Consider the following 15,679-nt stretch of genomic DNA (forward strand, 5'->3'; position numbering starts at 1 on the left):
ACCCACTTTTGTATCCTTTTATCTCTAGTTCAGTTTTTTTTTCACAAATTCTGTCATGTATTGGTCTCAAGTAAAATGTGTACGATTTTATTATAAATATTCATTAAAACTAAAAAATTCGTTTTATTCTGCCATTTCGAATAATAAAGAATAATTAAGGGGTTGGAAATGGGTGTTTCTTAGATTTTTTGTGATCCTATTTAGGTCTAATGTTAATATTTCAGAGTAATTATAATTGCTTATTTTTTAAAGAATTTCATAAGAGATATAATTTTTTTTTTAATTTTAACCGCAAAACGAAGAAGTTAGGTATGATATTTTAATTACTTAATTGAATAAAAAAAATTCAATTATTATTTGATGATGATTGATTACACTGGTCCTCCTTTTAATGAAACTATCTTTTTCTAAATGATTTTTGTACGCTGATTCAGAATTCCAAGTCAGAATTGGCCTAACGGGTCACGTTTTTTAGATATTTCCGTAAGAAAATCTCAAAACTCCATTTTTTGAATTAGGTTTTATTTTTGTACAAAGTCAACCGAATCTGCTCATATTTTTCAAAAATCATTTTTAAAAAATGGTTCGTGCTAGAATTTTTCTGAAAAAAATATTTAGATTTAGGAAAGTCAAATCTTTCATAAATTTTGGAGACCAGTTTTATTTATGTTAAAATTTATAATATTTTTCAGAAAAAATTGGTATGCTAATTTAAAAAAAAATATCAATCAACGTTTAACAATCAAAAGTTCCGTATTACCATATAAAAACAAAATATTTTTTTAGAAATTTGCTTTAAAAATCCAATATCTAATAATAATTTATTTTATAACTTTAGTTATTTTTCCATTTACTGACGATTACTGAAACGTTTTATAAATATTTTCGTTGAAATTGTTTGAATGGTAGGTATTACGTGTAATTCACAAATGAAGAAAACTTCTATGACAGGTACATCTAAGAACGGTTCAAAAAATATTTCTTCCATTTAATAAGTGTACGATTTAATTACCGGCAGTACAGTAATACAGTTATTGCCTTTTTAATGAAGAGTCAATTTGGCCGTTGTTCGTAATTTCGGTCCTAAAAGTAAAGAGAGAGGGTCAAAATTCTGACTTCAAAATTCGGATTAACAAAATTCTGCATTTTTCAAGAAAATTCTGTTTTTCAAAATTCTTTTTTTTTCTATTCTGTCTTTCAAAATTCTGCTTTTCAAAATTTTGCTTTTCAGAATTCTGCCAGCATTATTGTTTAAGGGGTTATATCTAGTTGTAAGTTCTTTTTTGTGAATTTTTTGTGAAGGAGCATTTAATTATATAAACTTAAAGAATACATGTACTTATAGCTAATTTAATGTATTAAAAGAATTCGCTATGTATTTAAAAAAATATTGGGCTCCGTTGTTTTTGTAGTAGATCTCCTGGACGACCTAAAAAAAAGGTGTCTGGCCTCTGGCGGTGAGCAAGATATCTCTGATCCAAAACACCTAAAATTGAGAAAAACCAAAAGATTCATTTCCAGGATAGACAAATGCAGGTAATGAACGAAGGAATAGTCAAAAAATTGGGGCTCTCCAAGGAAAATAAATCATTTTTTTTCACGAAAATTTTCACTTTAAACCTTATTCCTTTATTCATTGCCTGACAAGAAGATCGTGTACAAATTTTAAGCCGATCGGTTCAGCCGTTTAGGAGAAATTTTGCTCACCGACTTTGAAAACACAGTTTCGAGAAAAACGGGTTTTTTAATTTTTGGAACCATGTAAACTGAGTTAAAAAGTCGTCACAAATACGCTATTTTCTCCGAAACTAATTATAGAAACGATGTTGTGAGATAAAGTATATTCCTTTTCCTATTTAATGTTTTGAATATCAATTTTTATTTAACTAATTAAATAATGTTCGATTATTATTTTTCGAAGATATTTATAATTAAAAACCTTTTATCAATATTTTTAAATTTATGGATTTAAGAAAGTATGATAGGCAGATTTTGGCAGAATTTTGTAAAACAGAATAATGAAAAGCCAAATTTTGAAAAGCAGAATTTTGAAAAACAGAATTTTCAAAAGCAGAATTTTGAAAGCAAAATTTTGACAAAAAAATGTTGACCCCAACCCAAAAGTAAAATTTACAAAAACTTAAAGTTTAGGCTATAGATTGAGATATAAACAGATTGACACATAGAACCCACACAGAATCCTTAAAAAAACAGGAAGCAGCATTAGTCAATCAGGTTTTGAATATTTTCACTTGTTTGGTAGGTACCAAGAGACCTTAAACATTATTTCATATTTTTTGCTTTAATATTTCAGATATGTTGTCGGAACTCATATGATCAATTTTTCTTATATCCTAACTGCAGATGGAAGCAACAATTATAATTGTGTAATTTGGGTTTGTAACTTTTAAGAAAGAATTAAATGGTTTACCTTTTGGACCTTGAAATCGCTTAAGAAAAAGATTTCTACATTTAATTTATCATTATTCTTTTATTATAACACTAAAGTAGTACCTATATATTTATTTAAAAACAAGTGGTCGTAACATTTATTTACATGCTATTTTTACACATTACACTAAGTTTTGTGTACTACAACTTCAAGGATACGAAATCTAGATACCCGACAAAAATGAAAATGAAAATCAAATAATATTTTCTTTTTGAATAAATTAAAAAAAAGAACAACACCAAAAAATCTTTCTAAAACTTTTTCCATGAAATCAAAACCATTTAAAAATTTCAAAAGATTTGATCGCACACAAAAAAAAAAAAAAACAATGTACCAGTGAAAAGAATTTCATTAAACTATTTATTACATTTTGGGGTTTAAAAGCCTCCAAACGAAATTAAGTCTAACCCACCGACACTAATGCCGAAACAGATTTGACCGCAGATTTGTTAAATATTTAAAATTTTTTATTAAATTTCTCAGAAAGACCCTTTGAATTTGATTATATTCGTATATAAATTTTTTTTGTGTTTTGTGAGAAATAACAACAATCTCTTTTTTTTTTTCCTTATTCAATTCCTTAGGATATATGTATTATAAAAAAAAAAAATAAAATTTCACATCCGCAGAAAAGATTGAAATCCATTGAATAATTTGAATATATTAGTCCTTTTGTCCTTTCTATAGATTTATAGATAGAAATGCCCATAACCAACCTCACCGACCGACAGCAAGTATTTCAATTACAGCTCATGATAAAATAGAAAATGCCGAAGGAGAAATAGAAAAGCAATCCTTCCGTTTCACATAGCACATTCTTCCACGATATGATGCTATTTCTGCTGCTATATATTCTCTACCCACTTTTCCAACCACCTAGCAATTATACACACACTATCCTGCTAGAGAGAAACCATCGTCGATGTCGGTTGTCGTCATCGTCCGTCGTCGTCGTTCGTGGAGGGAAGTCCTTGGGATCGTGAACAAATTTGCCTTTACTTTACTATCAGATGGTTGTATTATTTTTTTTTTTTTGTCTTTCTCCTACCATAAGGACATGGACCAAACAAAAGGCTGACAGAGAGGATTCAAAGGCTCCCTCATACCAACGAAAAAGGGGTTTTATTCTTTCATAAAATCTCAGAAAGCTTGTTTCGTTCATAGTCTTTTATCAGTGATGGTTCAACGCTGCTATTCGCAATTAATGAGACCGAACATAAATTATTATCGATGTTATCGTTGGGCGCCAGTTTCTGTGATGGTTCGTGTAGAGTTTTCGCCTTCTGTTTTTTTTTTTGCTTTGTGTGTCAAGTTTTGATCTTCATCTTTTGCGATGCGAATAACAGAGAAGCGAAGAGAGAAGATAAGAGTGGATTACATGCGGAAGTTAACGGAGGAAACAACAAGCCGACCAATTCAAAAAAAAAAAAAAATTGATGCTTTAGTTTATTTATTTGCTTGTGATGCTATGATGGTGATAGACAAGAAGGATGATGCAGGAAATTGAATCAAATGAAAAGGATAAACAATGAAAATAATGTTTTCTGTCGTTTTGACTCTCACTTTCATTTTCATTTCGTTTGATTTCTTTTTTTTTTTTTGTTGCTTTCTATAAATTTGTTATCAAATGTTTTGTCTTATAAAAGATTGATTCCATTACTCGAATTAAGGGTTAAGAAATTGAAATACTTGAAAGTAGATAAATTGTGAAGTTTTTTTTTGTTATTCGCATAGGAGTGGGATAAATTACTGCAATTTAATTTACGAGTTATATTCTTTTAAAATAAAACGGTATTGGGGAGATGAATTTAGTGTAATTTAGGCCTTTTAAAAGCTCCTTATTGGAAAGAAATTGTCTCAAATTAAACAAAATTGAATGAAAAGAATCTTTTTAAATTAAAGTAATCATCTTTTAACTTAATTTTTTTTAGTTCAATGAAAATGTCCATAAAATTAAAGAGAATCATTTAATTTTTTGACGATGTACTAAAATTTTTTTAGGAGGAAAATTCTTATTAAAATAAAGTGAAGTTCATTTTGATTTTATCAGTGTTTGAAGAAATTCCATTTATTTTTATTAGAAATCTTATTGTTTTAAGTAGATAAGATTTAAGAAGAGCATCGAATTTAAGAAGTTTGTAGTTTGATTTGTTGTAGACCGATCTACAAATGATAGAATAGATGATATCACCTATAACTGAGGGACTACTTCTCTCCGATCTGCAGAAACCGAATTTTCAGAAAAATTATTTATTTTTTTATTTTTAAGAAAATTATGAGTTTATTTTTTTGAAAAATAAATATTGGTACATTTATAAGTACCTTCCTACATACTACAAAATTACATAGGTACCAACTGAAATAATTGATTTTTTTTTAAAAGGCTCTTATAAAATTTTGGATTTTTTTTGTTTCTGAAAATGCAACTTGATAGGAAAAATCAAGTTTCTTACTTTCTTTGTATTCTATTTAGTTGTATATTGTAGGTAAATTTCTGAGTTTAAAGATAGCCTTTCATTTATTTGTAGAAAATTTACTGGCCACAATGTTATTTTGCCCCTGGTTTATTTATTCACCTTTTGATTTGTATTCGCGCACTAACAAATTTTAACACGCAGCTAAACGGGGCTTACTTTGTCCCTTGGTTCAAGAAAAAAAAACCACTAGTACCAAATAGTGAAAAAATTGGATTGGATTGAAAGGTTGAAAAAATGCCAATCGATATGTATTTTTTAAAATAATCACTGCCCAACACACAAAAGTTTTCCAGACCGTTGCTTATCATTTCTTACTAATTTTAGGGTGCTGATTCCGAAAACATTAGTTTTTTTCAAGCAGCTCTGTTTTTAAATTAGCCATTCATGAAAATGAAATTTTTTTTTTTTATTGAAGTGAAAACTTCTTTAGTATCGTAGTGATTTGAAACAAGATGAAACGAAAACGCGACACGACTTCAACTTGTTATAACTTTTTTGTTTTGAAAGATAGAGGAATGAAATTTGTACTGTAGATAGGTAATTAAATAAATTATAATTGTACAAAATTTCAATTAATTTCATATTCAAAATTCGGAGATAATGGTAAAAAGATGGTCTTTTCCTACACACATTATATCTTTTGTTCTAGTGCACATACAAATTTTATTTAACTTTAATACGCATGCTGATTACATAACCTTTTATATGATATATCACACATAACGTTACGTTCTCTACAAGTTACACAATCTTAAATTGAAAAAAATTTAAAAATACCTCAAAACAGCTGTGGAGATCTGTTGGCGATGACCAGCTACCAGTGTAGGAAGTACCGTAATCTCAGTCTGGAAATTCGACATGGTTGACTTTAAAAAATTCTAACTTCTCTTGTAGACATCTTTGAAATAAGATTTATGCATCATTATACAAGGTGAAACAATAAGCTTGCACATGGTATAAAATTTTTTATAGGTTGTCAAACAAAAAAATTGAATTAATAGCATGAGAACATAAAAATAAATGTTTTTTTTGCTTTTTTTGATGAAATTTCATCGAGTTTAAAAAATTCTAGCTCTTTTTGTAGATGTTTCATAGACCTGATCGATATATATATTTTGAGCTAAGACAATAAGCTTTCAGATGGTATAAAATTTTGTATAGGTTGTTAGTGAGAAAAAATGGAAAATGACGTGAGAAGATAAAAATACGTGTTTTTTCGCTTTTCTTGATGGAAATTGATCGAGTTCAAAAAATTTTAGCTCTTTTTGTAGATGTCTCATAGACCTGATCGATATATATGTATATTTTGAGGTTGGACAATAAGCTTTCAGATGATATAAAATTTATATAGGTTGTCATATAAAAAACATGGATTTGAAGGTGATAGAATAAAAATAGGTAGATTTTTTCTATTTTTTTTTTTTTTTTTTTTTGTGAGAAAAATGATTTTTTAAGGTTTCACTTCTACCACGTGTGAATTGCACACATGATTTTTTTTTTTATTTTACTTATTAGTGAACCGAAATACATTACATTACAAATTAATTTTTCCAGCAAAACTTTAAAAACGCTTGTAATAAAAAAATTTGTATGAAACTACCCCCAAAATGTAAAAAATGAAAATATTTAAAAAAAAAAAAATAGAGCTCCTAGAAAGCAACCAGTGTGATTTTTAAGGCTTAGTGAACCCAAATGCATTACGTTCGAAAAAAATTTTCTAGAAAATGTTAACAAACAGTTAAAATAAGCATAGCTTTAAAATTATTACGATACTACCCCCAGAATGTGGAAAACTTAAATATTTAAAAAACTGACCCTAAATACATTAAATTTTATATAATTTTTTCTGGAAAATTTGAATTAACGCTCAAAACAAGATAAGTATGAATCTATTTCAAAAACTAGAGCTGCTAGAAGGAAACCAACATGATTTTTGAGCTAACTGAACCCAAATCTATAAAATTAGATATAAATCTTTCTGAAACATTTAAAAAAAGTTGAAAATTGTTGACCAGTGATCGATTGATTTTAATGATTTTTTACTATTTTTTAATTATAAAAAATGTATAAAAAATATTTTATAAGATAATAAGCAATATTTAAATAAGCATAATTCAATTTGAAAAAAAAAAAATTAACCCTTACAGGCCATTCAAATGACAAACCAAAAGGTGTGTGGGTCACTATGGCGTATGCGCAACATTTTCTTCTCTATGTGAAGTCTATAAGAAAACTCTTCTCAACGTTTAACTCTATGAGGGTCTCTTTTCAAAGGGTATCATCAAGATTAAAAAAAAAGCTGCAGTACGGTTAAACTATTACCATACTACAAGAAAAAAAAATTTAAAGAAATTGTGCAAGGTTTCTATTGTAGGTACACACTCTGTATATTCTCGACAAGAAATTACCTTTTTCCCAAACCCTTTAAATTACCTCTACGAATAGATCTCCTCATACGTTGAAAAACTATACGAATTATCAACCTTCTTAAAATACACATACTACTTTTTGCATAAAGTCACGTATGCTAACCCCATCCCTGCCAACAATCTCAAAAATGAAAAACAAACTTTTGCAAAAAAGTATATGTCACGATACATTTAACATTTACACTTCCACTATATAGAGTAAAATCTTTAAGATGGCATATCTCATAAGTTCATACGTGCTGCGTCTACCTCTACGAAAATACCTTTGCCGAAAATTTTTGTTAAAACAAACAAAATAACATAATCTTATGCCATCACCATTAGCATTGTCAACACCAGGATCTATGTCATATTTTTTCCCAAAAGTAAAATTACCCCAAAAATAATAATAATATTTGCCTATGTTAACATACATCTACACGGGATATTTCCTTTCTAATACAAAGTTGAGAGAGAGAGAGAGAAAAGAAATACCAAAAAAATAAAATACAATTTAGATTAAATTAGACTTCAACGTCAAGACTTTTCAAGATGTCTTCTTTATCTCTTCCTCATATTTATATGAAAATATCCATGAAACGAAGATATCCTGGCACCGAAAAAGCGAACAAAATAAAAGTCAACCCTAAACATTTCGCTCTTGCTTCGTTTTCATCGTCATCGTCGTCGTCATCATCAACATCAGCATCGCAGTTCGCTTCGCTCGCACAGTGCAAGGATCCTCTTCCTCTTTTCTGCCATCAGGATGTACACTCTTTAACCAGCAGCGTATGTGACAGCTCCTCGCAGAGAACAACTTACGGAGATTAAAATCAAATGTCATTTGTATTAATTTTAGTATTTAATCTTATTGCTCTTCTTTTGTCTGACATCAAGCATCACAATATTACACTATACTTTCTTCTACCTATGCACACGACAGACCTACATTTACACAGCATATAAAAGGATATCCTGCTGGGAGACAGGACATGCTATATAATCCACATTATAATATTATACATCTATGTAGGAATATGGACTTTTGTATAATTGAAATGTTTTTGACACAAATGAAATTTCCCATTGATGATGATAGTACGAGTTACAAACTTATTTCGTTCACTCGTGTGAGCTTGTATATTATATCTGAGAGATGCGAGCTGCCGAGATGAAAAATGAGAGGTGAGAGTGACGGCTGAGTTAATGAGTACTTGTTTCTGTATGTTGTATAATACGCTGTGTTGTGTAAACACTTAATTACAATACTTTTTGTGTGTACTGAAATTACAACATTTTCCTATCTAGGACACATTTTGTGAAACGCACACACGATACAAAGATACAACGGCGCGGCGCAACGACGACGAAAACGACGTCCTGGAAATGATGTTAATTAATTTTAAATGATATGATGATTAAAAGTTTGCTTTTAATTTTTTCTTTTTTTTTATCTTTTTTGTATCATTTTTTTTTTTTGTTTGTATTTAAAAATTGGGATGTTGTGAAAAGTTTTAACTGTTGACATTCAGAAATATATAACAATTTCCCAGGGTTGAGTATTATAGGATCACAAAACATAATATTTTTTGTGTGTCTTTTTTTTTTTTCTCCTGAAAATGATTAATAATTGAAAAGACGACAACGAAAAACATGATTTCCAACTCAGAAAACGCAATTAAGTTTAAATGAAAGGAAATGGCTCACACAGTTCAGTTTTGATTTTAAATTATATTTTTATGAATGGAAAAGTATAAAATATACCTACTTTACATAGTGAAAAGTTGAACTGTTTTGAGACAAGTTTTTTTTTGTAAAAGGAAGTTAATCAGGATAATTCAATGAAGCTATTACATCAGTAGATTTTCTTTTGCAATAAAAAAATTGTCGATGAGGTTAATGAGACTTGGAAGTACATATCGTCGGTCTCATAAGGAAACCTCGTAACTCCACCTTTTTTCGAAAATGACTTTTGAATGCCCAGAAAATTTGAGTTCATTCCGGAAACTCTAAATGGACTTAAAATCAAATTTTGCACAGCACGTTTCTCCCAAACTACTCTGTTTGTTTCTCTACTTTTTTGTCTCACCTGAAAAATTTTGATTTTGGAAGTTACGAGGTTTCCTAATGAGACCGACGATATGCAGAGTTAAATACACCAAACTTGGTTAAAATATACAAACTTGGGTTTTCGATTTTCAGAATTTTTACCCAAACCCTTGTTTTTTTTTTTTTTTTTTTTTTTATTTCCTAAAATAGGAAGGCAGGTCTTTTTTCAACTTGAAAGAAGTGTAATAAAAAAGCTTATCATTAGCGTGGGTCAAGAAATCGATGTGTAAAACGTATTTGCCAAGTATGAACTGTTAATATTTATAGGAATTTCTTCCTCATCATAGTTTACCATTTGTATTTCATTCTCACACGTATAAAAAAAATCACGCATAAAACAAAACCGACTTCCATGGATCAAAACTGGGCTTAATGTTTTTTTCATAGTTTCTATAGCAATAACTGGACGAATTTGAAATGGAAACACACTGCAGGCAACAGCTTTCCAATACAAAAAAAAATATCAAAATTGGTTCACTAAGTCCAAAGTTATGAGGTAACAAACATGAAAAAAAAAATACAGACGAATTGAATCGATACGTCCTCCTTTTTGGAAGTCGGTTAAAAATTCAAAAACACTTTTGTAATTTTTAATTAATTTTATTGAAGTTTAAAAAAGTAATTAATTTTTCAAACTTTGACTTCGAATGTCTTTTGAATGTTATTGGAATCCTCTCTAAAACGGCTCTTAATATTTTGATTACACTTTGCACACGTACTGAATTAATTGCAAAAAAATTACATTTTTAGAAACTCCCGAGTATTATTATTAAAAACCTTAAACTCTGCATATAAATTTTCATTGAATCGATTTAGTCTGTAAAAAGAAATTTAAAAGTGAGAAATGAAGAAAAAGGATTCTTTGGCAGGTAGCGTTAATAACGACTCAAAAAAGTATTGTTTTAGTGTCAAAATGTCAAGGTTATAATCAAAACAAACATTTCATTACAAGAGTAGTACAAAAAGTGGGTATCGTTATAAAAACCATCCGTGCTTCTGTTTGGCTGTGCGTCTATTTGTACATGGAACCTTTTAACGTATTCCTCCCAAATGACGCAATTGGGTACGTATTGCAGTTTTCTTGAAAACGGCTCCAATGATTTTCAATTTAAAAAAAGCAGTGATTCTATCAAAACTGCGTTTTATTTTTTTTTCATCTATTTTTTTGTTTTGTAACTCTAACAACAGCTTTAATTTACAATTTTTACCCACGACCATGACACACAAAAAAAGTCGTATTTGAAAAATTTTGCATGATAACTTTTTGTAAAATATTAAATTGCTATTGATAAGGAAATAAGTTAAAATTAAAAATTTTAATAAATAAAATATTGTTAAAACTTAAAAAAAAAAAAAATAAGATTTCAAATTTATTCAGCAATACAGAAAAAAGAACTTTTTGATCTAAATAATATGCTAAATTAAAAAAAAATTGTGGTGAAATTTGGACTTTCAAAGTCTACCGTTTTTTTGTTTTTCTTATCAATTTTTCTTTTTTACACACCATTTACAACTTTTTTTATTCAATTAAAAAAAAAATAAACAAAAAAAATCTTTTTGAGTTCTAAATTCAAAAAAAAAATAGAACTCAAAAAGAGCAAATACAAAATTTGTATTATAAATTTATGACCTAAGGGGAATTATTGAGTGATCTTAAATAGTATTGTCCGTAGTTCAAAATAATTTCCAAAATTTATGTTAAAGTATATAGAGTAACAAGTAGTAACTCTTTGGTTGCTATTCCTTACCTAACAATTACACTGGTCAACAAGGTTTTTGCCACAAGAACCAAAATATACTTTTCTATGGGTTTTTGACTCCAATCCGCAATCAGAAAAATTCTATCAGCCTTCGTTCTTAAGATATTACTGTTATAAAATGAAAAAAAAAAGGTTTGTTTTTTATAACTAATAATAATTTTTCTGAGTGTGGATTCAATTTCAGCAACCCAAAAACCTGAAGAAAAGTATGTTTATGTTCTTGTGGCATAAATACTGTGACCAGTGACTTTAAGTTTAGAATAAGTTTAGTTTCTCTTTGGCTTATTAACTGTAACTTAAGATAAATCTCGAGTAGTAAACGAGATATCGGGAAAATTTAAACAGTTTTTGAAGGAAAAATATCTGTGATTATAATCACCGTTACAAGTTTGTTTATAATAAATTACCCCACATAAAAACAGAACCTCGAAAACAGCCAAAATGACGTTTTTTTAACATTTTATAACATTAATATTTCAAAAACGGAGGACAATCAGATACGAGATCAGCACATCAAAAACCTATAGAAAAGTATGTTTTGGTTCTTGTGGCAAGAAAAAAGTTCAATTTTGTTAACCAGTGTTATTAAAATTTTCCATACATTTGCCTTTTAGAAGCTACATATGAAAGCAGGGAGTGTAAATGTATGTAAGTGTAACATTCATGGGAGTAAGCAATGTTGCTTTACATTTCATTAAACTCAGACAAAGCCAAATATTTTCTAAAACCTTTTTAACTTTTGTAGTTTGAAAAGCCCATTAAAAAAAACATCTGTTTTATGATATTCAATCTCTTTTACTCTCAAGTCCAATACTTCTTCATATAGATATGTATTTTTTGAAAATTAAATCTTACCTGATTATTATTTGCAGATACATCAATTGGTCGTGGTCGTCGTCGGTGTATCCGTCTTCTCGCTGTTTGATAAATTTTCCAATATAACACTAATATCACTGTGAGTGGAACATAGAACGTGCAACACGTCGCAAAAACCTTTTAAATAAAAATTATTAACATTTCTATTGATCAATTAAATTGTAATTTTATAGTTTTACCTGATATGAGACATCCTGTGATACCATACATTTTTGTTGTTCAATTCTTTGCAGGTATTCAGGATCTTTCCAACCGAATTGCGGCGCTAGTGATACAATCACCGAACAAAACCAAACGAAAAATATCATTATGAACACTCGTTTACTTGTTCGCGAATGCATATAGTCTATATTCGTTACCGCCCAGTATCTAAAAATAATTACAAAAGAAAAATTGAAAATATTGTAATTTTGAAAAAAGGTTTTTTAAATGTGTTTTCGAGAATGCCTTAGAGGTATTAGAAATTCTTCTATTTCTAACCACATTTGTAGCTACTCAGTTTAGTTGGGAGAAAAACATATTTCAAATGCATCTGTTATTTAGTTTTATCTACAAAATTGAGTTTGTTGTTAATTACTTCTTTTGCCAGAAGTAATTACGAAAAACATGCATACAAAAAAAAAAAAAAAAAAGAAGTTTCAAATACGCATTAGAGTCAGCATCTTACAAGCTTTTAGTCATTAAGGCAAAAATGTAATTTGTCCTTTCTTCATCTACTAAACTGACTGACATTTTGTTCTTCCTTCTATTTCTAGATAATTTATTTTTCTTTAACAAAAAAAAATTGTTGTTAATGAATTAAAAGGCAAGCAACTTAACATCAATTAAGAATTTCCCTCAATAACGTAGATATATAAATTGTCATCTAACTCAAACCCTTGTCAATTACTTATACCTTCTAATGACTTAAATTGTTTTTGTGTTCCTTTTTTAAGGTCTAAAGAGAAAGGATATGTTTTATCTTCACAAAAACAATAGGTACATCCCGACGAAATAGAAAAACAAAAATTATATAATTTCCAAAAAACAAAAAAAAAAAAAAACCTACAGAAAACCCTCATCAAATATTGTTTACCTTAATTAAAAGCAACCTTCAAAAAGAGTGTTGTAAGGCAAAATGTTGCCAATTGTTGACACCTAAAACTTAACCTTAACAATTTTTCATCTGAAAACACCTGCATTTTACATCATCCAGAGCTATCAAACTATATTATCACTTTGTTGTTTTTCTTTTTTCAACTTTTCTTCTGACAGAAAAGTTTAAATTGAATTCATCAGCGAGTTTGGGTGAGTTGAAAAATAATAAAAAAAAAGGTGAAAAAAAAGTTATAATTTATTCCAAAAATTCGACCATCCGCTAATGCCTATATAACCAAATCAAACTCATCGATATAGAAAAGGGAAAAATTCTTTACCTTCCAATTAGCTCAAAAGAGAAAAAAAAGGATTTGCGTGTTTCAGTTCTTGTTTTTGGTTCTCATTTAAATGAATAATTTCATTTATTTGAAAAAGATGTTTCTAACTAATTTTATGAGGATTCACAATCAAGTTATCGTTTTCGTTATCGCGTCAATTTTTCTTAGTGGAAATAAATTTGTTTTTTTTTTGTTTGGCTCTCGTTATGATACCTTAACATTGGTACTTAGAGGGTTTTGAAAATTGGGTAAGACACGCGATGACTAGTCAATTGATTTAGGGTTCTAGTTTTGGTGATAATTTGTTCGAATAAATTGAATTATATAGAAGGGATGATTTGGGATTGAAGATTTTTTTTAGGTAAGAGACATAAATTTTGCAAAATTTTGAAGAAATTAATCAAGAAATAACAGATTTCATCCTAATGAAATTTATCCATTGGGTTATCAAAACCTACACATTTTTGTTTATTATCATCAACAATCAAATTTACAATGTTAATAATATATTCAGCAAATCAAGGTAGAAGATAGAAGGAAGTCATGCGATTTAAATATGGATGGACTCCGAAAAGAGTTCACAATATCATTTGTAATTTGCTGTATATATTTTTTTTAATATTAATAAATAATTCTAGAAGATTTTTGTTTATAAGGTGTGTGAATAATTTGCACTCAACCATATTTTGACGTTAAAACATATTGTTTTTAAACAAGAATCATGGTAAATAAGATATTTTTTACGAAGCGTTAACTTCGATCAAACAAAAGAGCTGAGCAACGAACTTTGTTTATTACAAACTATTTTCAAAAACTCCATCTAATTTACATAAGTTAAATCTTTGTTTCATATTTCTTCAGTTGCTTATAGATTGGAATACTAGCCTTTTTGAATACTGTTCACAAGGAAGTGAAGAAAAGCAATTTTTTGTACTATGTATAGCTTCAAGTTAATTCTGTTTTTTTTTTTTTTTTTTTGTGAAATTAAAGTTAAAATAAATATTAAGAGGATGTCTTTGAAACAAGAAAAAACAATTTTGCTGCATAAACTAGTTCTTATGGACTTCTTTGCGAAACAAATTAATTTTTCTAGATGTTTTTTGTTTTTTGGCTAAGATTCTGCAAAAATTTTGCTTGGTTTTCTTTTCATTACAGAAGTGTTTACTTCACTCAAGTTTGCAGAAAAAAAAACTCATTCATTTCGTATTTCGAAAGATTTTTCTCTGCTGACTGGGAATCGCACCAAATTTTTTTTGCATTATGATCAATCAAAAATGTTTACAAATATTTCATTAGAAATGAAGTGGTAAGTCTGTATCTGCGATTGGCGATTTCTTAAATTCCCGATAGTTGAACGATTTTTAAGATTTTAAATTAAAATACGAATTTTTCAAAATATTTATTACTTTTATAAGAGAATCTCGGATTTATGGTTCTATTGGTCGTATAATTTTTTCTGTTCTCTATTTTGGAATTTAAGTTTTTGATGTTTGAGCCAAAATACTATACAAAGTTCACCATCTATTTAGTTCCTAAGAAAAATGTCCCCTTTTTTGAATTTCATTTTTCTTGAATAAAAAGTACAAATTAGTAGAAAAACTATATTGAATTATAAAATTAACATTATTTACTTTTACATTGTTTAAAACCCAAATTTGGATCGAATTCTTTACAAATCACGGTGACATTGTGGTTTATTTTGGTAACGCAGTGGTATTTAAAGTTTTAAATCTGATTTTTGGTAATAAACTATTAAGAATATTTAATTGAAATTAATAAATTTTTCTGTGATTTAACTTCATAGGAGACTTATGTTGTTCCTATGGTTTCAAATAGGAATATCAGATAGCTTAATTATATGATTTTACAAATAAATCTGAAATTTGTAGTAAAGTAACGTAGTTGTTTGGTTTTGATCACTTTCTGTGATATAGAAATATCTTTCCAAACATATCGGTGCAAATGTTATTTTATAATAGATTAAAGTATAACCATTCTATGTCAACTAAAATATAAATGAAAATATATGAAAATATGTAGGTATATTGATAAAAATATCCATATTTTTTTTTTTTTTAATTCACTGTCCAAAGGGACAACTTTTTAGGCACTTAATATGCAGTATTTTGGCCCGTTTACTGAAAAAAAATTTTATATATTTTTTTAATTTTTTTTGTAAAAA

The 15,679-nt window shown here is 28.3% G+C and overlaps 1 protein-coding gene across 3 annotated transcripts in view; it reads right to left on the bottom strand.

Annotated features, from left to right (window-relative positions):
- LOC129906131 (5-hydroxytryptamine receptor 2A-like) overlaps positions 1–15,679 on the bottom strand; it is a 267,437-nt gene that overhangs the window by 34,846 nt on the left and 216,912 nt on the right. For all 3 annotated transcript variants that reach the window (XM_055981779.1, XM_055981778.1, XM_055981780.1), the window contains exons 6-7: positions 12,262–12,451; positions 12,062–12,199 (exon numbers count right to left, since the gene is read on the bottom strand). In XM_055981779.1, coding sequence (XP_055837754.1) covers positions 12,062–12,199; positions 12,262–12,451 — 328 coding nt within the window. The remainder of the gene's footprint in view (positions 1–12,061; positions 12,200–12,261; positions 12,452–15,679) is intronic.

The sequence above is a fragment of the Episyrphus balteatus genome, chromosome 1, assembly GCF_945859705.1.
Source record: "Episyrphus balteatus chromosome 1, idEpiBalt1.1, whole genome shotgun sequence".
Lineage (NCBI taxonomy): Eukaryota > Metazoa > Arthropoda > Insecta > Diptera > Syrphidae > Episyrphus > Episyrphus balteatus.